At 40.4% G+C, this 26,141-nt stretch overlaps 1 protein-coding gene across 1 annotated transcript in view; it reads right to left on the bottom strand.

The window, feature by feature from the left end:
- kcnn3 (potassium intermediate/small conductance calcium-activated channel, subfamily N, member 3) overlaps window positions 1-17,904 on the bottom strand; it is a 39,788-nt gene extending 21,884 nt beyond the window's left edge. The window contains exons 1-2 of the mRNA XM_026317299.1: window positions 16,795-17,904; window positions 7,390-7,485 (exon numbers count right to left, since the gene is read on the bottom strand). Coding sequence (XP_026173084.1) covers window positions 7,390-7,485; window positions 16,795-17,904 — 1,206 coding nt within the window. The remainder of the gene's footprint in view (window positions 1-7,389; window positions 7,486-16,794) is intronic.
- Between the last annotated feature and the right edge of the window lie 8,237 nt (window positions 17,905-26,141).

Genomic DNA, 26,141 nt, shown 5'->3' with positions numbered 1-26,141 from the left:
GCTGTGGTTTACCCTCACTCTAATTGTTCTCTTCCATTATATTTCTCAGGGCTGGTGTACATTATGCAGCGGCTGCAGAATATGACCATCGAAATATTAGACTTCTCAGGACAGCAGGTTAATTTTAAAGAGATGACAACCTCACTTTATTTTCGTAATGCCATTCTGTCTATCTTTGAGTGGCTGTGAGTGCCAAGCCTGTCTTCTTGATCAATGGATTGCTTCTAAAATCCTCCAAAAGTAACTGAATAAGACATTTCACTAATGCTTAAAGTGCACTAATGGACTGGAGAAATATCCCTTTCTCACATACTCGCTTAGGAGTTTCTATTTGATTAATTTGAACAACAATTCAATTTTTGCCTTTCCAGTCTGGATTTTGTGCAAGTTTATGAGCTAAAATGAATCCTTTTATTTTAGAGCGCTTGGTTCTTGTTGCTGGGTATGTAAATGCTTCTCTATGTGTCTATGTGTGAAGAAGAGAAGAGAAGGCTGATGGTGAGCTGGCAGGCTAGTGAGTCATACTACAGATCAGAACTTCAAATATATGAACATGCACACAAAGATGGTCCTGGATGCTACAATAAACACATGAAAGATAAAGTGCAAAGCTTGGAAAAGTGTTTTAACCAAACATTTAGCCTGGTTTAGGCCCTATGAATCATTTGTCCTTCTCTATAGCCAAAAGGCCACTTAGGAACTGTCATCCATATAAAACAGCTGTCTTTATGGTAATTTTATTAATTCATCATTGGCCATTCACCAATGATATTTCAATCATCAATCTCTATTATTCCTGACCAATCTCAGTCAGTCAGGTGCAATGTAACACAGACTAATGACGTGTACTTGCACAGATTGGACAGTCAATCACAGTGTTCTCAAAATGTCTCCAGAGTTCATTGTGCTGATAACAACCTCAGCTCAGATTTTAAGATCTATTTAATAGTATTTATCTATCTAAACAAAGTACAAGGGACCCAGGCAATAAGCATAATAGAGTTTATCACCTTAAATCTTTCCTTAACCTCTTAAATATTCTGCTTGTAAGAAAACATATGATATATACAGTATATACAATACAACACAAAATAATAGTCGAGCAGGAATGTGGTTTTGTTACCAACACAAATAAAGTTCATCTAACCTTGATTGTAATGACAATGGTTTTCCTTATTGGTGTCTATATAATGTAATTTTTAAAATAAAAAATGAGACAAATGTAGAAATATTCAGTATATTGCAATCAAATAATATTAGAAATCAACCAGAAATAAGGGTTAATGTGTCTTTTAAGGGGGGATGTCTCAAAATACTCCCAATAGTATATTTATTTAAAGTATCCATTGCTTTTTTATCAATGTTTGTACTGCGTGATGCTCCAAATCCCCAAAGTTGTCCTAGCTTACATCGGAATTATCTAAAAGTTGAGTAAGAGCAACTGGCCTTTGTTCATGTTAAGTCGAAATGTTTCAGTACTTCCAAGTTGCTTCTTCAGCTACTGTACACCAAAACACAAGATGAGCAATATAATGTATGCAGTCCACTGTAGCAAAGAGTGTTCAAAGTTCTACATTGCAGAAACCAGACAGTCTCTGAATAGGAGGATGGCCCAGTAAAACAGGAGCAACTCCTCAGGACCACAATCAGCAGTGTACCTTTATCTAAAGGACAAAAGACACTTGTTTGAAGACTTAATTGTACACATTTTGGAGACAGAGGAAAAATGGATTGGAGTCAATTAAAATATACATGTTCAAGTGAAGAAACCCGTCCTTCAAAAGAGGCATCGGTGTCAGACACAGATGAAGAACAGTTCAGATGCCCACCAGGGAGGATGCATTTGACGTCCCATTAATGATTAGAGGGATCACAGGAACCGTCTGCTAGATCCTAACAAGTCTCATCTCCTCACCCCTCACCTCTTGTGCTCCCAATGAGACTTTTTGCAGGCCAGGTGAGAAGCAAAACCACCCTGGGTCTCCAACCAACTTTGAGACTGAAGAAACTACTTGGATGAGTAGTGGAACCTTTAAACTTCACATGAAAAAGGTCCAGGGTATGTAACCTCAAGCTGCTGGCCTCAAGCAGAGAGCTACCTCCAGACTTTTTTCATTTTCAACTACTGCTGTAGTCCAAAGCACCTGCCAATGCTGACACCCAGTAAAGGCAATTTATTAAATTTCACACAGCTTCCTCTAAAGAACAAAACTGAGAATTTTTTTTCACACATGCAGAAGTGCTCCTCAACATTTGTAAACAGGCTCTAATGATTTGGCAAAATTGGCAGAGTTCCCCTTTGTGGAGATTATGATTTAAGATAAATCAATACAACTCATGTAAAAAATAAATAATAAAAACAAAAAATAATCATAAAAATAAAATAACTACTAAGACGTCCATGTGTAGGAGCAACCAGTTCTTTAATGAGCTGGTGCATTCTGATAAAATGTCATAACTTTTTCATTGCGATGGACCCAGCAGGGCCTGAATGCCACTTGCAGTCCAATCTTTTTTGCTTTTATGCAAATTGCAGAGCAGAGATGGAAATATCAGACATAACACACCTGAACAAATTGTTGTGAACTGTGCACTTACAAGGTTTAAAAAAGCACCAGGACAAAGACACATTTTCTGCATCTCTTTAATGCTATATATTTACTATATCACTTGTCATTACAAAACACTAATTCAATTTAATATATTATCATAATAGTAAAAATAGAACTACTGTAGGCAATCAATCAGGTCCTGACCAGAAATGCCTGCCGTTTTATTAACTCATTTTCCTGCTCAAGAGTGTGAGCCCATTGGTGCCACAAAGGCAAACAGTTAATAAATGAAATGAAAGGAAATATAATTAACTTAATATGAGTTCTGGCAGAATTCTGTAGACATTTTAGGGGAATTCGGGAAATGTACAGGTCTTTTATCAAATTAGACATTTTGACTTGTCCAAGCAGGAAAAACATGTGGGTTATGAATCACATTAACAATGGCCCTGTTCTATTCAAACGTCCCAGTGACAGTGTGGTAGGGATCCAGCATGCATGATTTACCAGGACCCTGAGCTGATGCAGCTGCATGGTATGTACTCATCACTAATGTTATTACTTATAACTGTGCTTTTCCCACTGCAACATGTCAGCTGACCTTTGTGAAGAATTATGTCAATGAAGTAGACAAGAACAGATCAAACTACAAAGGAGATTTGGCAAAATGTTTTAAGAAAAGCTCTTTAAGGGAAGGGTTTAAAGAGAAGCTCTCCTGCACAATAACTGACAAAAATCAATGTCTGTGTTGACTTAATCTAAACATTCAAGAAACTAATAAATATTAAAGTTAATGTCAGCATATTTTTTTTTTTTTTTTGTTTCAATTTTCCAGTTTGCTGAAATGAAAAAACCCAGAAGTGTCAGTGTGGCTCAGCTGACTAAGCACAGCAAAAAGCTGAATCGTTCTCACTTCAAATCAAACATTTCTCATGTCAGCGTCCTGTCTCTTTACCCTGTCACTTTTCACTGTAAGCCTGAAGTGACGTGAGCGCAAAAGCCTTTGAAACACAGTTTCATTTTGTGGTGATGCCGACATCACATTTACAGCATGTTCACATTTGCTTTACACAAAGAATTCTTCCATGACAAGCTAATGTAGTCGCTAGTACATAAGACAATTCACATAGTTTCAGTGATGGCTGTAAATAAGGGAGATATTTGTAATTTGTGGTTATTATAGATGAACTGCTCTCTAGTCTAGATTGATTGTTTTGCCATGTTTCATGCTGAGCACAGTTGGATTTGCCTGTCCCTTAACAGATTAGAACAGACAGTGAAGATGAAGAGAGAGGAGAGAAACATCCAAAACAAAAGTGGAGAGGGGAAAGATGCCAGAGAGGACTAGAGCAGAGAAACACAGCGTGAAAAGGAGACATGAACAGATTTTTTAAAAAGTGTGATGGTTTTTAGAGAGCAATGCAGGGAGCGCTGACGTACAACAGAGGAAAGGTGAGAAGTTGAAAGCTGAGTAACAAGGGAGGAGAGGAGTGAGTGAAAGGATGTGAAACAACATCGAATTGTGGCACAGTAGAGGAGAAGGGAGACAGATCTAATCTGATAATGACGGGGAAGTGGGTAGGAGAAAGAAAGAAACACACTGATGGTGGTGAACAAAAAGTACTGGGAGATAAAAGACACAAGAAGGGAGAGAGAAATGGAGATCAGTGAAAGAGAGAAACAGAGAGGTGGCATAAATGCCAGCTAAAACCGATAACATCATTCTGATCTGTAGCAACTCTGCTCCTCCAAACCTTCTGTGCAAATGTGTGTGTGTTGTGTGTGTGTACTTGCATGTAATATCCTGTTACACGCTGGGTAAAATGCTCCAGCAGAGTGTCATAATCTGAGAATGAGATCTTCATTGAACAATACCTTTCATTTTGCACAGCATTACTTCTCTTGGTCTATGTGTGTTTGTGTGTGTGTTTGAAGCATGCAATAATAAAAACCAAACTGGCAGCCCCACCGCAGTACTGAATAATAACATCAATAACATAACAATGAGGTGAAGATGGTTTTGGGTGTAGCCAACATATTTAAAAACAGCTTCATAATCATGCGCAGAATTGTGGGCAAAGATGCTGCAGACTGTCACTGCACTAATAGCATGTAGTGATGACAGACTGTGATGTTTACATTTGGATTTATGTAAGGTTAAAAATGCGAAATGTATATGTTACTTTCAGTTACATTTACAGTAAGTAGTTATAATAATATGGAAAAACAGCCAGGCTAGCTGTTTCCTGTTACTGTCAGTATTGAGGCTAAACTAGACCCAATTCAAGCTCCTCATAATTCCACCCATTATCATTAACACATTACTATTTGTATATGTAAGGGATCAGTCATAGAGACAAACCAATGTATAATCAGCTCTTCCCCCAAAGTTTCTGAGCACATTTTTGGGGTTTCCGGCCCACATCTTTATTGCTTCGGTTCATTCTTATCTCATCAGCATCATTTTCAGCTGCAGCAGGCAGCTGCTTTTAGTAAATAAGCTCTAATAACTGACTGCACTGTCTGCAAGTCACTAAACAGCAGACAGACATTGCTGTGTCGGTTTTAACAACTTAAAGGAGCATTTTAATTTATTGCAACTTCGGGTTCTTTTATTTAGTCTGTTCATCTTTTCAATTGGTCATGGCAACATTGCATTCTTGAAGTTAATTTCAAAATTCTGTCAAGAAAGCAAGCAGTCAGATGATTATACAGTGTTTAACTAAATCCCCAGATTATGTAAAAGTGAACTGTGAAATTGTAAAAGTCCCTCTTTTATTTTTGAGCAGCTTGCCTCAGTTGTCTGTACAGTTTTTCGCTGTAATGATAAAATAATCTGTCTGAACAGCCCTTTTTTTTTTTTTTTTTAAGTTTTCAGATCAGTTGACCACAATGTTTCTGATGTCAGTGCAGGGAGTGCAGCGTTTATGATCAAAACAATAAAGCAAGACTGATGCTTTAAAAATGATCCAGAATTTTAAAGCACTCTGTTAAGTAAGACCAATTAATGAATAAATTACTCATATGATTTTAGCTTAAATCTCAACTTCACCTCTCCCACTCTGCTGTGATTCCTAACCATACCTTCACAGCATCCTCCCCAAACATCATTTAATCAAAAGGAATTATTTGTCGAAGAGATTAACAGAAGAGCATTTCTATCTCTCTGTCTCTTTCTCTCAGCCTTACAGAAACTACTCTCAATCTCATCTTCGCCTGTCGGTATTAACGTGCTTGTCACGTGCAGCAGCCCCAGTGTGCATGGGTGGATGACTGACTCTCTATGTGAAGGCAACATCAAACTTATGAGCAGAAATGAAGGTTCTTTTATCAATGAATGCTTCACCGTATATGCAAACACACACATGCATGTGCACCACCGCTGAGCTGGCTCCCTTTCACCATGAATCTTAATACACAGCAGCTGCCTATTACAGACTGATTACCAGTCTATCAGACCCTGTGTATGGCAGTGAATAAGCAACAGCCATCTAGCTATTGATCCACAGATGGAAAGCCTGAACCTTAGAGCACAATGCATTCAAATCCCCATTGCAGACCGACTGGAACTTTAATAGACATTTCCAGCAACATCCAAGCTGTGATATAATGAAAAAAATCACAGCATTAAACTAATATGTGCTTAGATCGATAAGTGTGGCTATGTGGTTTAACTGGTGGGAGCAATAGCTGGTGTGGGGGCACTCACTGGGTCTAATTCCCGCAAGACTCCATAAATAGTCAATGTACATCGATTGCAAATGGCTTCAGTTGAAAACACCAGCTAAATGACTGAGTTACTATAGTGAAATGACAAACAGCAAAACAGAAATTATGAAGCTTGAAAGCATTTCTGATTGATTGTTTCAGCTGTATAAGGGGTGGAGTGTGTTTGTGTGCCCTCTGTGTGTGAGAGCAGTCATATGTTTATGTGCATTCTCTATGTATCTATTAAATGTCCTGATTGTTATTGTGTGTGTGTTTAAGACCCAGTGTGTATCTACTTGATGCAAAGCAATGCAGACTTTCCTCGATCCCACTAAGATTCTCATTAATGTCATTAATTGGCTGATGCCGACACACACCTGGGCCCTCTGATCTGTCTCCGGTGCCTGAAGGACGACAGCAATATGTACATTATGCACAGAGCTCAGGTGTGCCTCAGTTTGAAGAAAGCCCCTCCCCTCCTAAACAAAAAGCATTAAAGGAATAGTTGCTGTTTTGAGACTTTCTTTCCAATAGAGTTAGATGTGGAGATCGATAACACTCTTATATTTCTTCACTAAATATAACACTGTAGTCAGCAGGTGGTAAGCTTAGCTTAGCATATTGACTGGAAACAGATAAAAAGCTCACTTGGTTCTGTCCAAAACAACAAACTCTGGTTACCAGCACCTCTATAGTGCGCTGATTAACATCAAGTTGTGGTTTTTGAGTGATTACATGCAAGACAATATCTTGTCCCCACGCAGTGATTTCTCTGATTGTTGTAATAGCCCCATATATAACCCAATATAAACCCACATCTTGTTGTTTTGACACTTTAAATATAATATACTGTAGTTTTTTGTATGGATTTAAAACTAGATATAATGTCTTAATTTGGTAAGCTTAAAGGTGCTGGCGATCAGATTTCAACAGAGCAAAGCAGTCGTTCACGCTGTTTCTACTCTTCATGCTAAACTACCTGGCTCCCACCTCCAGCTCCATACTTGACAGACATGAGGGTGACTATAGTGCCCTTCTCTCTCAGCAAAACTAAGCTACCAAAATGTCAAACCTGTGATTTAGTTGACAGTGCTTTTCTGTATGGATTCATGTTTTATGCATATTTTACCTGAACTTCCCGTGCATGGTAGGCTATGATGAGCCCCAGCAGTATGACTGTGGACAGGCTGATCAGACATTTTAGGGCCAGAGAATACATGGAGCTCTGTAAAGACAAAATTGAGACACAAACTATTAAAAACACAAAGCACAAATACAAGATACTGTACATTTCAGGCTAACTTTGCCATAATGATTGGTTTCATAAAACAGTTAGTATGAAGATAGGTCAATCTTATAACTGATTTACTGATCAGATTCTGGTTAAACTTAAACACATGTACCAGATGTTATATGATGTCCCCTATCACTCCTCATGTACCACAGTGGCACTGTCTCAGTAGAGACAAGAAGAACTAACATTTCCAAGACAAAAAGGCTGAAATGAAGTAGCATGGTAGTATTCCACCCATCAATATCTCTCTGCAGTCAAGCTTTAAATCCTCTGCTTGTTTGGTTTCATAGGGTTTATAATCAATGAACTGGGGAACTTCCACTCAATACAACTCATAGCACTTCAGTGGCTTCTTTAACCCCCTCACCTTAAGACACTCTAAGAGCAGACATACCATACAAGAGTTATCATATATGTGGACACGTAAATATAATCATATTCACACATTAGCACATTTACACAAGAAACACACAACTACAGTACATCCATCTCAGAAAGCAAAAGGAGACTAAACATCAGGTCTTGACAATATATTAAAAAGCTTCAAGAACTTCAATTACGTTGTTGTAGCTGCAGGATACATTTACATTTCTGCCTGGCTGACACATGTCCATTAAAATTCAACATCAGGACATTTCATTCATAGCTCTGGTCAACAGTTTAATCACCATATTAAATCAGTGCACAGGGTATATTAAACTGCAGGTAACCATAGCAACAGCACTCACTGTCAGGTAACACTCACTGCTGAAATGTGTCAGACCACGGATTAATCTGACTATAAGCAAGTATGTTAACTATTTAAATACACTGTATGTCATTTCTTTTATTATTGGCCATGTGAATAACTGCTGTGAAGTGTCCTGGTATACCAAAGAAAAAGGATTCCAAATTTCTGATATCACCCGTTTTTTTATCACTTCATCCATTATTTTTATCCATCCTACTTGTCAGTCAGTTTGTTTGTCTAATGTTTGCTCAGTCATTTTGGTCCAGAATGAAATATCTCCACGAAAATTTTCTACAAATTTTAATGATCCCAAAATGATGAATCTTGTTCACTTTGGTGATTCCAACTTTTCCTCCAACGCCACCATGAGGTTGCCAGTTGTGGTTCAGATTGAAATATCTCAGCAATTATTAGTTGGATTGCCGTAAAAAGTAGCAAAGATATTTAAGTATGAATTGTAAAAATGCTCATTAGTGCATTTTGCTAAAATCACTGCTGTACCTAAATATAGTACAAAAATGTATATATACAAAAAGCAGGACCATTTTATCATAAGTCTCTGAGAGTATGTTCATGAACCCACTCAAAATCAATCAGAACAATGTAGAACACTATAAATCAAATAAGAAGCATAATCACTAATGGAACAGTATATATATTGTAAGTAATATTATGCAGCATTTTAGGTGTTTCACTTCAACAGATCCCTCAAAGGAGAAACATTAAAAGGAGAAATGTTCTTGCATGTTATTCTTTTTCTTAATGTCATTAAACCTCAATAAAAAGGAAATTTCTATTAAGGAATGAGATATACAGTATCTGGTGACATTGTCATTGCTCATTATTAGGATCATGTCATCCTTTGTTTTGGTGTTGTTGCTGGATGTGTTGGCATAAAGAAAAGGACATATTCTTTAAGTTAAAGAAAAGGAGAGAACCAACCAAATGTTAAACATTTCCTTTCTCTGTTTACTGTTTTTATCTGTAAAATAAATCTGATGCATGTATAAGGATAGGAAGCATAGCGTGTAGATGCTGACCTTTTATAAGAAATCAAATTTGATCAGAGTAGTTCACCAGTTTTCAGGTGTCATTCAGTAATTTTCAGTTACAAAGCTCCCCCAACTTGTTCAATATTGACAGAAAAGATTCTGTTTATAGTGCAAAATGTTAGGAATCAGCAGTCAGACAAAACATTTGGTTTGAATGATTTTACAACCCTTAGAAATAAATCCTGCTGTATTCAGTGCTTAGATTTCTGAAAGCTACACTCGTTGAATGGATTCATTTGTCTATATCAGCTCAAGGACTCTGTTCTGAATTGCAGAATGCACAAAAAATACAAAGTGCGTACTTCTTCATGATCCCCAAGGTCACCTGATGGACACAGCAGCCTGCTGTCCTCTTCAGGAGCAGGGCAGAGCTACATTAAGGCTGCAGCATCCCAGATCAGATATTTCAGCTGTTATGTATGTTGCTGTTAAGCATTCATCGCCAGACTCTCTCTTAATCTGAGTTTGCTCTCTTGAGTGTAGACACATATTACTCAGCCTTTCCTTCATGACGTTATTAAGCAGAATGTACGTTGAGGTTTGGCTTCATGAATATATACTGCAAATCAGCCTTCTGAAAAATAGAGTGTGTTATTGTATCTGTTTAGGCTGTATATCAAGCATTGCCTTAATGATTGAAATTCAAAGACTCAGAAACACACAGTCTAGGTTGTTATTCCACACTGACATTCTCCTTTGCCACTTTCATTGAGCCAAAATATGTCCACACAAACAGAGAAAGAGAACACATACACAATCACACAAGGAGAGCATTAAGTGCGTATTGTTCATTTGTTGCTCATATTATTGTGGATATGGGCTGCTGCACAACACTGGCAAAGTATTGTCTAGCTTTGGCTCTCTGCTGATTTTGTCTATCAGCTTGTCCAAAGCACAAACCAACTTTGGGTCTTTACTTGCCTGCACTTTCTTTTCCTGTCTCACTCTGGGTCTCCTCTGCTAACATCTCATTTGTACGCACTGAAGCAAACTAGGTGCAAAGGAAAGCGACACTGTTGTGCTAATGAGAAAAACGCAGACTTTCAGCAGCAGATCTGCTTAAACACACAGTCACACTGGTGAGCTAAATGTGATCTGCTTTGAGTTTACTCCCTTCCTCGCTCTTTCACTGCGTTTACCTTCAGCTGTCTGTTAGTTGTTCCATTTCTTCCAGCTCTGGCCATTACACTGTTTCCACTTCACTTACTCTGCCTGGACTACTCTGACAGAGACATACATATGTCCATGCTTGTCTTCTGTTCATTTTGGCTTTTCTATACCATGACCATTCAATACTAATTATTTGGGAAAGATTGATTAATTTCTAGCAATTGCACATGCCTGGTGAAGTTATTTGCTGTTCTAAATTAAAGCACCAGTATAGAACAGCAACGGTGAGGCCAGGAGTTATAAACAAAAATTGGTACCACTCTCGTTTCTTTGCATTAAATATGAAGCTTAAAATTAATGATGGCTGAATTTCAGTTACCTGCTTTATCTCAGTGTCCTCTAATTGTCCACGCTGCCTCACTGTCACGTGGACACAGCGTACTGGGACACTCACAAAGTAGCCACCATTATTAAAGTTATTAGCAATTCCTGTGCTTTTCCAGCCATGACCGGTCAGTCTGCTGTGAAAAAGGCTTAGTTCTTGGCAGAGAGGCAAACTGTTCATTAAGAAACAACACAACAGCAAATACCAGCCTAAACCACAAATGGTTTGTTTTTTGGTTTGTGTACTGATTAATAGAACAACTCACAGTCTGTTAGTTGGTGAATGTTTGAGCTGCTGGGATGTTTTTTGGTTTTTGGTTTCCCCCTCTGCTTCCAGTCTTTATGTTTGGTGAAGCTAACTATCTGCTAGGTGTAGTTTACTATGGAAAGTACAGTTATGAAAGTAGTATCTCTTTTTTCTTTTAATTCTTAGCAGCATATTGACAGCAAATAAATCTATTTCACAAAATGTCAAACTGTTAATTAAAAAAAAACAAAACAAATAGGTAATTACAGTAGCTTCAAAGTAACAACCACATAAATTAAATCCTAAATCACCCAAACTCACAGGCAGCATGAAGAGGAAAAGAGACAAATTTACACATAACTATAAAGATATGGAACATGCAACTTGTCACATATTATCTCTGTCATATAAAGCGTGGGTATGTATGTGTGTGCATGTGTGTCTTCAGTTTTTTATCCAGCTGTGCATAAGTGTGTGATGAGTGTGTGTAGATCAATGGCTCTGTGGACAGCATGCGGCGATAATGAGCTTTTTGAGCTTCTTTAGTTGAATCAGCAGGCAGACACACACACATACGTAGATACACGCACACACACACACACACACACACGCGCACACACATACACACAATGGAGTATCTAGATGAGGGTTATCCCCATTCGTCCTCACCTTACCCTTCTTGACACAGATGTGAGACCAAACACCAACACATACCAACACATTACTCTCGTGGTGATAAGTCGCTCAATATGTGTTGGTAATGAATGTGACTGTGTGTGTATGTGTGTGTGAGTGTGCTGTAATGTGTAAGCCTTGGGGGTCTCTCCCTGCCAGAGTGATGCCTTCTTGCAATCAGTCTCCAGGGAAACAGGCAGTAGACAGAAGAGCGATGTCACCTTACGAGGATAAACACACACACACCTCCATGTTTGCCTTCATATAGTTGAGAGGATCCTCGTTATCAAAATGCATTTCCCCAGCCCCTTACCATGACTTTGTCCATCACGACTAAATGCCTAACTGTAACCCTAACCCTAACCAAAAGCTAATTCTAATCTTAACCCTTGAAGGTGTGAGGGCCGGTTAAAATATCCTTGTTATCCACAATGTTACTTGACTAAAATTTTCCCACACAAATATAGAAAGACATTTATTGACATACACACTAGACCGCACACGGACCACATGCCATTATGGACCTACTCACGTCCCAGAAATCCAGACAAAGGGGTATGTGAACAGGTGCATTCACAGGCACTAATATGACAGGGTTGAATGCATAAAGATAGACGCTCCGCAGATGTGTAGACCCATACAAAGAGGAGACGAAATAATAGTCAGTGACATTAATGTTTACGTTACTGGTGGATAGACAAGTCCTAACACAGCCATGTGTACCGACACACTCATAGAGTGAGGTAGCCTAGCCTTGTTACACTGAATGAAATCAGCATATTTGTACCTGCTAGTAGTTAGTAGACGTGTGGGCTCTACAGTCCCTTGGAAGCATGTTATCTAGAAAATGAAGGGAGTGTGAAGTGGACTAAAGAAGAGAAGGAGGTGGAGGAGAGGAGAGGGACAGCAGTGCAAAAGTGCTGAGATGGCTGATAGCTCCTTTAAAGAATATGGTGGCAGTTTCTGAGTTGAATTCCCTGATGTTCCTTGTGTACTGTCTGAAAGGCAGCATGCAGCCACCGTAAGTGGTCTAGCAGAGAAAGGTCTGGAAACGTCTCGCAGTAAATGTCTGCAAAATGTCATAGATACTGGGGTAAGGGTGGGGAGGGAGTGATGGAGTGATGGAGGTAATGCAAGGGGAATGAGGGAGATGCTGTAAGCCTGATGAGATGGCAATGACCCCCTTGGGGAAATGGAGACATATTTAAGACTCATCAGGGGAGAAACATAAACACTCCCTCTAAGTGAGAAGGAAGCAAGGCAGGAAGGAAGGAAGGAAAGGGAAAACAGAAGTGAGCACTGCTGGTAATCTGTGAAATCATCAATGCTTGTGGTGAGAAACAGACAGTAAGTGTGTACAGGCTCACACATGATACCGCATCCCTCTGCTTCTTTCACACACATATCACCCATCTGTATGTTAAGGTGTCAAATGCGCGTATTGACAGAGTGTTTCGTGAAGTTGACAACAGATGTGCATTCCCTCAGAATAGCGTTGTTCCATTGCAGACCTGATACCTGGCATGAAGCCAAAGGCTCTAGCCATGTAGTCCTTTGTGGAATAATCTATTGATCTGACAGTGATAGGGCACATGCTAAGGTCCTAGGTGTTTAAGGGCCTTGATTATCCTCACATGGAGACATATGTCAGACCAGGACCCGCCACACCCCTTTAACCCGCTCCTAATAAAATAAATAATAGAAGCCCATGAAAGTGTGTCAGAGGAATTATCCTTGTCCTACTGTTACTATTGGAAGTGGTGGGTCAGAGGCAGTGAAGTGGAGACAGTGACCATGAAAAAATGGTGTGCTACTCGACACTGAATATGTATAGTAAAGACATACAGTAGAAGATGTACAATAGAAATGTAGAGACAGGCTAAAATATGAATATTTATGTTATAGATATATATATATACAAGATAACTTTCAATATCTATGAAAGTCTCAGTTTTACTATTGTGTTGGATGACTCCCACAACAACTCCCAATTCTGCCTGAAAGCAAATTAAATTATTTCTCATTCATAAATAATTTCATCATTCAATATTCCTCTCTGTATAATCTGTCTTGGCTGTGATTGGACACTTACAGTACAGGGATTTAATTCCACTGCCTAGTGTAATGAAAACAGTTTCTATCTGCAACAAAAATTTTCTGATCTCTGGGTACTCTGGGTAATAACTGAAGATAGCAACTATATCATGATGAATGGAAAATCTCATCTGTAGCTTCAGCATGTTGTGACAGGGTTTGAAATCTGTTTCCACACATGAATATACATATGCTTACTCACTATATCCACAGTCACGAACACCATGTTAACCTCTCTCCATTTATCCAACTAAGACACATACAATCCAGCCCATCCTGTTTAGTTCCATACTGATTCTTCATCTCTATTTTTGGGAGCAACATAGAGCAGCTGGACCTGCTGAAAAAGAGTGCAGGAGCAGTTGGTATACAGTCACACACCGTGGTCTATACAGTGACTTGAGTTTAGAGCTACTGTCACAGAAGTCTTACAAAGCTGTGAACAAGATATACAGTCTACATTCTTACATATATATACATACATACATATATATATATATTTCTCACAAGTTCTCAAGCAAACTCTAAAAGGAAGACTATCAATACACAGCACACAGTATAGCACATCAGCATCCATTATCAATGTCCACTTGTACGTCATGTGTGTGCGCAGGGTGGACAGTGCATGTGTGGGTGAGAGAAGATCAATAATCAATAGAAGAAATCATTCAAGGCTTCCCCCAAGACCAGTTTAAAGCGCAGCATGAACCTCTCCACTTCTCTCTCTGCTGTCGTCTCATCTATCTCCTTCTCGGTTCAATTCATTCTCATGATCTCAATCCATTTTTCACAACAACCAGCGGGCTTCTTTCCACCTCAATTATCTAAGTGAGGGCTTGAACTGTCTGATGAAAGTCCAGTATCTGCTGGAGTCAAACCAAACCCACAACCATAAAAAAAATAAATGACTTGGCACTCGGCATTTAAAAATGAATTTTTATCAGGCTTTGTTGAAGCATACTTAACTCCCTAGATTCAACCGCTCTTTAAAAATGCAAAACCCTGAAAGGACACAATAGAGTCCAAAGATATTTTACATGCTATCCTGCCTGCACTCTGACTTGCCGGTTGTAACTAGATATCTTAATAAACATAGATTAATCAGTACAGAAAGTGTGCCGGCAAACAGAGTGGCCATACTGCTCAAATTCACAGCTGTCTGTCAGACGAGGGACTGGACTGGTTGTAGCTTAAAAAACCTAAATCAGTCTTTTCATTATCGCCTTTCCTTTTTTCTCTCCTTCTACAGATTTTCATTTCTCGCCTATTCGCTTCTCTCTTCCGATCACACTCCCCCAGTTTGACGCCCACTGGAGGAGGAGAGGGAGAGCTAGAAAGTCAGGGGAAAATTAATGTAGAAAGAAATAGGAAAGCAGGATAAAGGCAGACGAGGAGTTGAAACAGAAAAGAGACAGAGACAGCGGTCATAAGAGGTATTGGCTCCTGTAGGGAGAAGAACAGGCCAAGAGAAAGGACAAAAAGGGACAAGAACTGAGAAAAGAGAAATTCCACCCATCCATCCATTTTCTATACCCGCTTATTCCTTAACCAGGGTCACGGGGATCTGCTGGAGCCTATCTCTTTTTTGGGTGGAAGGCAGGGGTACACCCTGGACAGGTCAGAGAGAGAAATTCAAACTGAATTTTCATTAGTATTAAGACTCTCCTTCTAAAACAGTGATTTTCATAACGTAATGAGTGGGAGACAGGGACAAAGAGAAACAGAAGCAAAGACAGCCAGCAAAATGGAACAGGCAGATGACAACAACAGAGAGAACAAGTATTAACTGGAGACCACAAGCTACAAACAGATAGAGAGAGGGGGGGGGGGGGGGGGGGAATGAGATGAGAGACACACCCAGCAAGGCTGTTCTAATAGGCTACCTGTATCTGTGCACTGAGAGATCCCACATTCTCCCTCACATGATCACTGATCCATACATGATAAGCTGCATAAGTGGAAGTAATATTTCCATCTTATTAGCTAAAGCAAACCAACCCTCTGTGATATGTTGGGCCAAAAGTCAGGTTGGAAGGGAGTATCAGGAAGGTGAGCGAAACATGCTCCAAGGCTCACTAGGACCCTGTGGCACACACACAACAAAAATACACAGACAATAGCAGCCAGGGGCCAATTCAGCTTATTACACTCCCCATTACACAAGCAAATGAGATCCTGGCCTCCTACTGATAATCTGCCCCCCATGTCCTCTGCATCATTGCATTACATCACCCAGAAGCAGCAACTGTCAAGCCTGGTCATTACAGTACACAACCCCCCAACAACATGGGCCTGGTATGGGTCACACTGAGTGGGGTGTACCAATCATGAATTTGGTGATAAGCTGGTGAAAGCAGATGTCCTGCGACCTGGGGGTCGAGGACAGATTTAACATCCCTGGTTTGACTATGCCTGGTGACTTTTGCTGTCAGTCATTTTTTGGCACTATCAAAATAAAGGCAAAATTTGCCAAAATGGTTAAAAAAAGACTAAATTAGCCTGATTCCAGATAAGTGCCAGTATACAAAGCTACAACCACCATGTATGGCAGGATGATTTGACATTTGTGGTCGTGTTGTGCACTTCGATGTAATGTAGCTATATTAAAGGGGCACTGCACCAAATTATTATGGAGCTTTCTTAAAGATGGGGGATTTGTGAAGGATAGATTAAATACAAAATAGTAAAAACATAAGCTGCAGAAGCAGATAATATCCTGATTTTCCCAGTTCCCAGTATGGGTCAAACTCCACAAACACCAGGCCACTTCCCATAATCCAACTTGAGAGTGTGACATCACTATATTGTCAAGTTTATTTTCCTTCTCCAGAGCCACAAAATCCATTACACAACTGTTTTCTGCAGCACTACCCAAGGCTAGTAAACTGATCTTTATGTGTAAAAATCTGTGGGGTGTTCTTTTAATTATCTCTGGTCAGTGCCCTCACCTTTGTGTACACGCCCCATGACAGCTCGGTCTCAATCACCATGACGACGATGCCAAACATTCCGAAGATGAGGGCATAGTCACTCAGCCTCTTCCTCTTCTCAAACAACGCCCTGCGATGACCCAATTTATAGCCAATGTTCTGGTTCTTTCGTTTTGGGGCCTTGGAGGTGCTGCCCCTGGCCCCAGTACCCACCGCCCCTACCCCTCCCTGCCTGCTCCCCCTCCCTGGATGTGCCCGCCTGCTCTCCACCAACGCGTGGTTCTGGTGGTAGATTGACATCTGGTTAGATGTGGCGTCAGTGATGTCATACCCTCTGGGGTATGGCGAGTCTTCTTTGGATGAAATCACAATCTCTGGAGGGCTCTGGATTGGGGGTTGATTGGTAGAGGAAGGGGCCAACGAGGAAGTAGGAGGGCCTTCTCGCTGTCGGTCATGCCCCCCAGCGGCCGTTGCCCCAGCAACAGCTGAAACGCCACCCTCTTTGGTTTCACTGCTGCTGTCTGATTCGATGAGGTTTCGGCGAGAGGCGCTGAGGCGACTCAGGGGCTTCATGACTCCGCCTGTGTACTTACAGGAGCTCATGGCGATCTCCGTGAAGGGGTTACTGTCCCTACGGTGAACCAGGGGGCTGGCCTGCCTGTGTTTGCAGCCCCTCTCTCTATCCCTGTCCCTGTCCCTGTCCCTGTCACGCTCTCTATCCCTCTCCCGCTCCATGGAGGGTGAGTGGGAGGAGTAAAAGAGGGCGTTGTATACCGGGGAGTTGTCCCCACTCAGGCTGTGCTGCGAACCCAGGCAAGAGGAGAGTGGGGTGCTGGTGGGGTGCAGGGCATTGGGGATGGGTGGGGGAAGAGGCTGGGCTCCAGATGAGGACAGGGGCAACTTGGGGAGTGATGTTGGAGGCAAGTTGGGCGTGGCAGGGGACGGGGACGGGGTGCTGCCATTTAGACGTTCCAGGCTTGATCCTCCCATGTGGTTGGAGTGGTTCGATCCTGGCTGATTGCCAGTGGTGGATGGATGGGTTATTATTCCCAAGGGAAAGAGGAAGCGCTGGTCCTCATCCTCGCTCCCTCCTAGCAGAGCCAAGCTTAGAGAGGGCGGAGGCTCCATGGTCACTGGTGTGGCCACGCACCTGTCTAAAGACAAACAGAACAATCAGAGGAACTTTAAAGATAAAAACAGCAGAAAAACGACACAAAACACATACGATTTATCATGATCGTAATGAAGACAGGAGAGGGAGGAGTGAGGAGACAGCCCTGTGATGGATAACAGTTAGTTAACACAACTGAGGGGAAAGACTGAACTCCAAAAGCTGATGGTGCAAAGAGGGGCAGCAGTGAAGAAAAGTGGTCATAATTAGGGAATATGTTATTCCTTGAGTCACATTTGAGTCAGCTGCCCAGTCAGACTCTATCAGCGTTGTCTCTCTGTTTTCCAGTGTCCTCTCCTTCTGTTTCATCCCACAATGCTTCCAGCAATCTATGCCATAAAATGTCATCTGTGTTACATTGTTGTTGGCCTGGGGAATCGTGCAAATCCTCTGGCTTTACACCATGGAAATGAGATCAAGCTCAGAGACTAAAGGATAATAATTTCACACCAGTCAATTCTGATAGCTAGAGAAGTACTGTGACTGTATGACAACCTGACTTAACCATATGTTGGCTGCATCTGATTGATTCAAAACAATAACCTACTTTCTGTATGATATAACCAGACACCTTCACCGGCCCCTCCTCACTGTCTGTTTCTCTACCTACCACCTGCCTCTTCTCTCTCAGACCCTGTCCCCCAGGGTAGTTGTGTGGAATCACTGGCTGGATGAAAACAGAGAACCACACTTTTTCTTTTTCATGTTGTCACCGCCATCCCATCATCTTTTCGCTTCGCCTCTTTGCATATAGCTCCTCCACAGGTCTCTCGAAATTGTGTGTCGCTTCCCACAGATGTTGCCTCCGTCTTCGCTCACTTGATCTGATCAGTTTGCCTCTCTCTCTACCATCACTAATCTATTGATGTTGTCCATTTCGAGCCCGTCACTGACAATCGACACGAGATGAAGAGGAGTAATCCATGGTGGCTGGATTAAATCGGTCAACCTGTGGCTGCGCGCAAATAAATAATTAAAAAAAAAAAAAAAAAAAAAAAAAAAATGTGCGGCAACACAGACAGCCAAAAACAGGAGACGGAAAAAACGCACATAACAGTCCTCAGATCAGCAGTGAAATTTGTGGCTTAAAATGTGACTCCTCCGACTTCTACTCAACCTGCAGCTCACTGTCTCCCCAGGTCTGTCTCTCACTCTCTCCTCCAACTTATCTCCCTCTTTTCTCCGCCTCCGCTCATTCCCATTGGACGGAGTCAGAAATGCGAAATAAGCACCGAAAACAGGTGGAGAGGTTTGTAAAATGCACCCGCCAAATGTCAAATGCACTGTAGGCCGAGTACAGAGCAATTGGGTGCCTCAGAAAAAAATGCAATCCATTTGTAGCTGTTGCCTCTGCATTAAAGAATATATGGCCATTTGGTCGCTTATGGCACCTGTTACACGTTATGAACGGTGGAAGAGGCCATCATCCAGGCATTCAGAGAATAATTGTAACATAATTGTAAAGGTAAAATGTAATACTACTACTACTAATAACAACAACAACAATAATAATAATAATAATATTTAAAGGATCTGGAACCCGAGAGGCAGAGGGAAGTGTGGGAAACCGTGTGTTTCTGTGCTCCTTCAAACACCTGCACACTTTTCTTACTTATGGTCAGATTGACCCATTCAGAAGGCATCCTAACCCCCTGACCTTCAACTATAATATATTCATGTTTTTATTTCTTTTTTAGTGCATCTGTAAGGGAAATATTGAAGAGTCAAAGTAAACGTCTGATGGGTGGGTGTAACAGCGGTTTGCATTCCCAGTTGACCAATCAGTTTAAAAATTAAATGGTATTGAGTCTAAAGCCTATGATGTGCACAGCCGTGGAATTGTGTGGAAACAGATTAGAGGGTTTCCTTATTACAGCTCAGCCTATTCTGGGATTATGCAACCTGACAGACATCAACAAAGCAAATTATATTGTGAAGGATGATTCCACATATTTACACAACACCAGTCATATGTCAATGCCTTATTCACCCTGTTAGCCAATAAGACAGACAGACAACAGTCCATCATTTATGACAGATAAAAAGATGGTGACCTCCTACTTTATGTTTAGTCTACTGTCAATAAAAGATGCATTCATATTTTTGTTTGTGTATTTTTGTTTTGTGTTCTCTAAATGTTCTGCACATGTTCCTTCCTCATGAGAGGGAAAAACACACACTAGGCTAATGTGTTGTTTCTGCCCTGGGCAGAAACATGATGTGTCAATGATGGTAGGACCAGGCTTCAACAGGCCATAAATTCAGAAGTCAGGTCTGTACGATCACAGATCAAAGCCTTTATATTCTTGTAAATTCACCACCATTCACCAACACAGACATTTTCTAAATTACATTGTATGTTTGTTGTCTCCAAACTCTCCAATCTAATAAGGTAAGCAGTATGGACCACGTCTGTTATGTCAAAAAGTAAAAAATACACAAAATGCTGTCTGTCTTTGCTATTAGCTAACTGTGTAAGGCACTGGCATATGGCTGGTGAGGTATAAATATATGGAAATATCCTCCCCAACATATGATTTGCTTTGTTGATATCTGTCAGGTTTCATTATCACAGGAGAGGCTGACCTGTGAAAAGGTAACAGTCTAATCATCAATTCCACATCTGCACTCATCCAATTAAGGAATCAGATAATTACGTAGGATTATCCTGTAGCCTATAGACTCCATAGAGTCTGAATTATAAATTGGTTTCTCTACTAGGAATGAAATCCATAGTTACAATCATCCATCAGACATTATCCTATTTAAACTTGCAGGCCTTGAGGCACCAGACACTTTCTGATCTCTGATGGTTTAATTTAGTTTAATTTAGTTTAATCTGGGATCAGCTTTAAATCTATTCAAATTCAATAGTGTAAAATTAATGCATTTAATTATGCATATGGAGGGTTAGTTCATGAGGTTTTGAAATTACCTAGACAGTTTGTATATTTCTCCTATTCTTTGTGTCCACTCAAATTAGAAGGCTCACCTAACTTTGGATAATCTTGGCTAAATGTTCATGTTGCTTAGCCAAGTTATATTATGGGTTATATTATATATGGGTTTAGCTGCTTTTTCAATAAAACACAAGAGAAAGACATTTGACAAACACAATATAATGGGGAAAATGGATAAATGTGAAGAAAAGGCTTCTAGAGGCCCAGCATGACATTAGCTGCTTTATGTCTTTCACAAGTCTTAATATTGTCGACAAAGGTCAGGGGTCAGCAGACAAAGATGGAGAGTCTGGAGCAATGAAAGAGGAGGGAAGTGACAGAGAGGAGAAATGATGGGCTATTTGAATGAAAAGGTTCATCCTTGCCTCGCAGAATGTGTCACATGTATGGTGGGAGAAATATGTGAATGGCAAAATGAATAATACAACATGAAGAGGAATAACAAAGTAGGATGCCAGTTGCTATGCCAACGCTGTAGTATACAGATAAGTTCTAGCTCGATGTGATCTGTCTGCCGTTCTTGTCTTCTACCAAGTTTAAACATGGACAAGGCAGTATGGACCAGGTCTGTAGTAATAATAAGTAATAATGCGCATTATGCAGAATGCCCCGCTTTCAAATTGTTACTTGATAATACATATCCTCGTCAACATTACTAATGCATCAACACATAAGCTGAATTTTAATTTAGTAGGTGGTGGAATAGAACCAACTCTTTATTTTTACTGTAAGGTTTCAATAAAGAAAAGGAATCAGAGAAGATGACTTTTCACTTTCTTCAAAACACAATCCTGTTGTTTATGATAAATGTCAGAGAAGTGATGAGTAAGTGAATTGCACAGCTGCATATCTCTTTTTAATAGACTGCTGGGCTGGCCCCTCTGTATCAGACACACTCTAATCGTTGTCCTACATCAGCTCCATTGTATCCTAATGGCTTAGATTGCATTAGGAGACTAGAAGCTGTGCGGGCTAACCCACAGCCTAAAACCGACTGTTGTATGCAGATAGATCTGTGCACAGCAAACAGCACTCTGATCTGACTGCCTGAGAGAGACTAATCAAATACAGAGAACAGGAGACTACAGGGGGTAAAGATACAAAGGAGGAGATAGCATGGGGTGTGTGTCTGTGTGTTTGTGTGCGCGTGTCCACACTCCCATGAAAGCAGCGAGCAAGCAGTGCAGAACGTCTCACATCTAAACAAATGTGCCCTTTTAATGAAAGGACTAACACACATGCAAGCACAAACACACTGTGTATTGACACAGCTTTATTAGATGCTATGTTTGGCAGAAATTGTGTCAAACACCAACAGAATACTCAGTGTTCCATGAGAGGCTTTTATAAGGTATGAGATATCACATGGACAACACCACCCCCGACTGGAGAGCCAGTTGTTTAAATGTGCTGCCCACAAGTGTGTGCACCTGTCGTGTTGGAAAACATTTGGAAATGTCTGAAGAGTTCAGAGGCTAACTATGGTTTCACAGTGTCAGCATAATATCAAAGTGTACTGTATGCTGTGGTGATGTTGATGTACTCGATTTGTGTGTCAGCTGTCTGCTGACTAAAGAACACTAGTCAGCAGATCACTGACACAGTCAGATTTCAACTCATACCCACTTTTCCTGTCACTTCATTATTGAGGGTTATGTTTTCCCCCCCATGCTAGACTTCATTGGTGGCTTTGAGGTTTGAGAGTGGACTGTCTGCCTCATCTCGGAGCCCCTAAAGTCCTCTAGCACTGAGATTGATGAGCTGCTATACCTTCGTGCCAAGTAGCACCACTCAGTTTACATAATACGTCCTCACCTCTCCAACCAGGCACACACTAGGTCATTCACTTTTTTCACATGGCCAGGGATGCTGACAACCCTAATCCTATTATTATTCTTATTATATATTATTATATTGTTATATATTTTTGCCATAACCAATCAGTAGCATGAGAAGTTTCTGTTCCCCAGTGCAATTTTCTTTGGGAATACAAGATGTGGTAGTGATTGCTAGAAGCAGTTAGCATGGCCTACAAGAACCTGTACAGCTACGTCAGCTGCATTTATGCTTGTTCCTGTTTTATGTGGCTGTTTTTCATGAATATAGCTATATTTTTTTTAAAAGTATTTTGAACTTTTTTTTATGCCTTTATTATGGCCAGTTTTTCACTTTGAAGTACGTTCATGCTGTTTTTATGCCTTTATTACAGATTTGACAGTAGGGAGATAACAGGCGAGCGAGAAATGGGATACAACAAAGATCCTTGGTCAGTCTCATCGGAATCTTACTGTTTGCACAGTAAAATCCTTAGACTATCACGGCGCTCCACATCCCCATTCTAAATCTTGTCTGTTATTTGCCGATTGGTCCCCAAACAACCATTATTGAGCGCTACACCCGGTCTACTTGGAATCCCTTAGCAAATATGAGGTGCAGACAGCAATTCAGATATTTGGATTCATACTTCACTTTACTCTTCTGAATCTTATGACTGATTGACTGCATTAAACGGCTTGTGTTTCCCTCCTCACCACTCAAGCTAACACCACACTCTCTTCAGGTAAAGAGTAAGGTCAGTGATAATTGTTGACGACAGGGCGGTAACACAAAATTGTGCCCTCATACTTCTGAGTGGCAGTGTAAAATTTTAATTTTTATTGCGTAGGTACAAGGGAGTCAAAGTCTCAAGCCTGTTGAAAAATGAGTGCTGTATTGTATGCTGTGCCTCACCTTTGATTGAAGAGGCAGTAGACTAAGTATGCCAGGAAGTGTGTGCAGCTGTCCTGATACAAATTTTTAGAGGTGTTAAATGAGTTGAGGAGGTAACTGCAGTTTCAAGGTGTCAGCATGATACTGAGGTTTATGCAGGGTTGGTGTTTGTTTGTGAGATGACTGCATTTTTCCTGACTCAGCTGTCTCTGTCTCAGCTAAATGACACTGCCTGATTCCCTTGACTTTTGACTTTTTTAGACACTTCAAAAAGTACCACCATGCAGTACAAGCCGGTATTATTATATCTAAGGGACCTTACTATCATGGTACTGAGCAAAGTAGCATATCACTGTATTTACATAGTTTTATGGTACTTAAATTACTAATCTTGTGCTACTAAGGGCGACAATACCATTAGCGGAGTTAGCTATCCAATGAAATGATGGAAATTAAGGAAATAATAGAAAGAAAGCTTTAAATGCTAACATACCTTCCATCAATCAGATTTAACATAAATCTAAATAACTGGCTTCAGTTGTTTGTTGTAGTTAAAAAGTTATTCACAACATAAAAAATATTAAATTATTTTTAAAATGCACCAGTGATAAAAACAGCAGGTCCCATGCACTTATTACTGTTACACAACTAAATTTATTGGTTTTGCTTAATTGGAAAACAGTGGAGCTCAGCAGCAAAGTAAGATTGTTCAGTTGAGATGAAACTGTAGATGTTCACTGTTTCCAGAGTTCTGAGGTTATATAGGACTTCCTATTTATATTGACTAAAAAACTATGCTTCTCACTATATTGTAGCTGCAGAACAAGAGAATCATTTTGTTTATTGGTTAAAGCCATTGAACAGAATCAATTCATTGTCACCCATGGGATGAAAAGTCAAATAGGTCGCCTGCCAACATCTAACAAGACTACAGGGGTCCTAGAAGCCCTGCAAGGCCGTATCCAGGGTCAGTGATGCTTTGTACTAAATTCTAACATGGTGAGGGTATGCAGGATTAAAATGTTTATCATTAGTTTAGCATATTAGTGTGCTAACATTTGCTACCTAGCACTAAACTCAAACTACAGCTGAGGCTCAGGGGAATGTCATTAGTTTAGTATTGGGCGGCAAATAAAATTTTAACTTGATGATAGTGCAATATGAAAAGGTGCAACATTATTCCGAGGGCACCAAGAATATCTGGGCAACAGAGATATTCTAGTGAAAAACCAACTAGGTCAACATGCTGGTGGCACTAGAGGAAAAGAGGAAAAGTCAGTGGTTCAGCAAAGTGGTTCAGTGGGAGTCGTCCCATGGAGACCAAAAATGTTTGTACAAAATTTCATAACAATAATTACCACAATCATTATTGACATTTCAGTCAGGGGCAAAATGATGAACTAACCAACCATGACAATGATGTTAGTACATATGCAATATTCAACCTAACCCTGCACTACTGACATGTGATGGCCTTTATAAAGCATTACAATTCACAGATCTAGACCCTCCAAATCCATATGCACAAAATCTTAAAATAGAAGCCAAGAGATAACACAACTGGTGCAGCTCTGTATGGATCAGTTGATCAGATTCTATACAGTTATACACACAGTGTATGCGGATGTACAAGTAGCAATGCATGCTTTTAATGTCATGGAATTATGTAAGTACAATCCTACTATGTACTATATATGTATTCAATGACCAATTTCACAAAAAAATAGTTGCACCCTGGTTTATGATTCGTAATGCAGAAGTGCATTGCCAGTTTAAGCAGTTGGTACTATTATTGTGCTGCATATATTGTGCCAAGGCCAATCAAATGGCAGTACAACTTTGTCATTTTTATACAATAACCAACACAATGGTGCAAAATTAGAAAGAAACTGAGACTACACCATGGACATATCCAGGTCTCCCCTTTTCCTCTGAGGTTCCAAAGACCTGAGGTTCCTTCCCTCTGCTTGCCCCTTTGCAGAATGCTACTTCACAGGTTCTTATGCTCTTGTGTTTTTTGACTTAGTTTCTAAAACATTCCTCTCCCCACTTAGCCTGCATCTATTCCCTCCTTCCCCTTTCTCATTTATTTCCATTCGAGAGCATCGATTGGCTTGTTTAAGCCCTTTGGTCTGAACTAATATTTCACTCCATGCAGTTCTGTTCCCCTCATCCATCCTCCCCTTCATCGTGCTTTACTCCTCTCCCTCTGTCATTAGGCCTGCCCTCCCACTATCCAGATACTTAACCGGAGAAACAGCATGAATCCAACTTGATGGGGAGAGTTTCTGTTTGAAACATAACCACACTACAGACCACATGCATGTATGAGTACATGCATGAGTAGTTTCTTTGATTTTTTCGTTTGCACCCTTTTCTAATGAAACAGACTGATGGGGGATTAATAATAAAACTATTTATGAATCACTACACTGATTGGCTGGCAATACTGCTGCCATCCGGTCCTGTCCCTTGGCAGAAACAAATGATGCTGGAGATCAGAGCTAATGCTACACTCTACAGAT

This window comes from Mastacembelus armatus, chromosome 16, assembly GCF_900324485.2.
Source record: "Mastacembelus armatus chromosome 16, fMasArm1.2, whole genome shotgun sequence".
Lineage (NCBI taxonomy): Eukaryota > Metazoa > Chordata > Actinopteri > Synbranchiformes > Mastacembelidae > Mastacembelus > Mastacembelus armatus.
The sequence above is the reverse complement of the archived record's forward strand: the minus strand, read 5'-3'. Positions and strand labels throughout refer to the sequence as shown.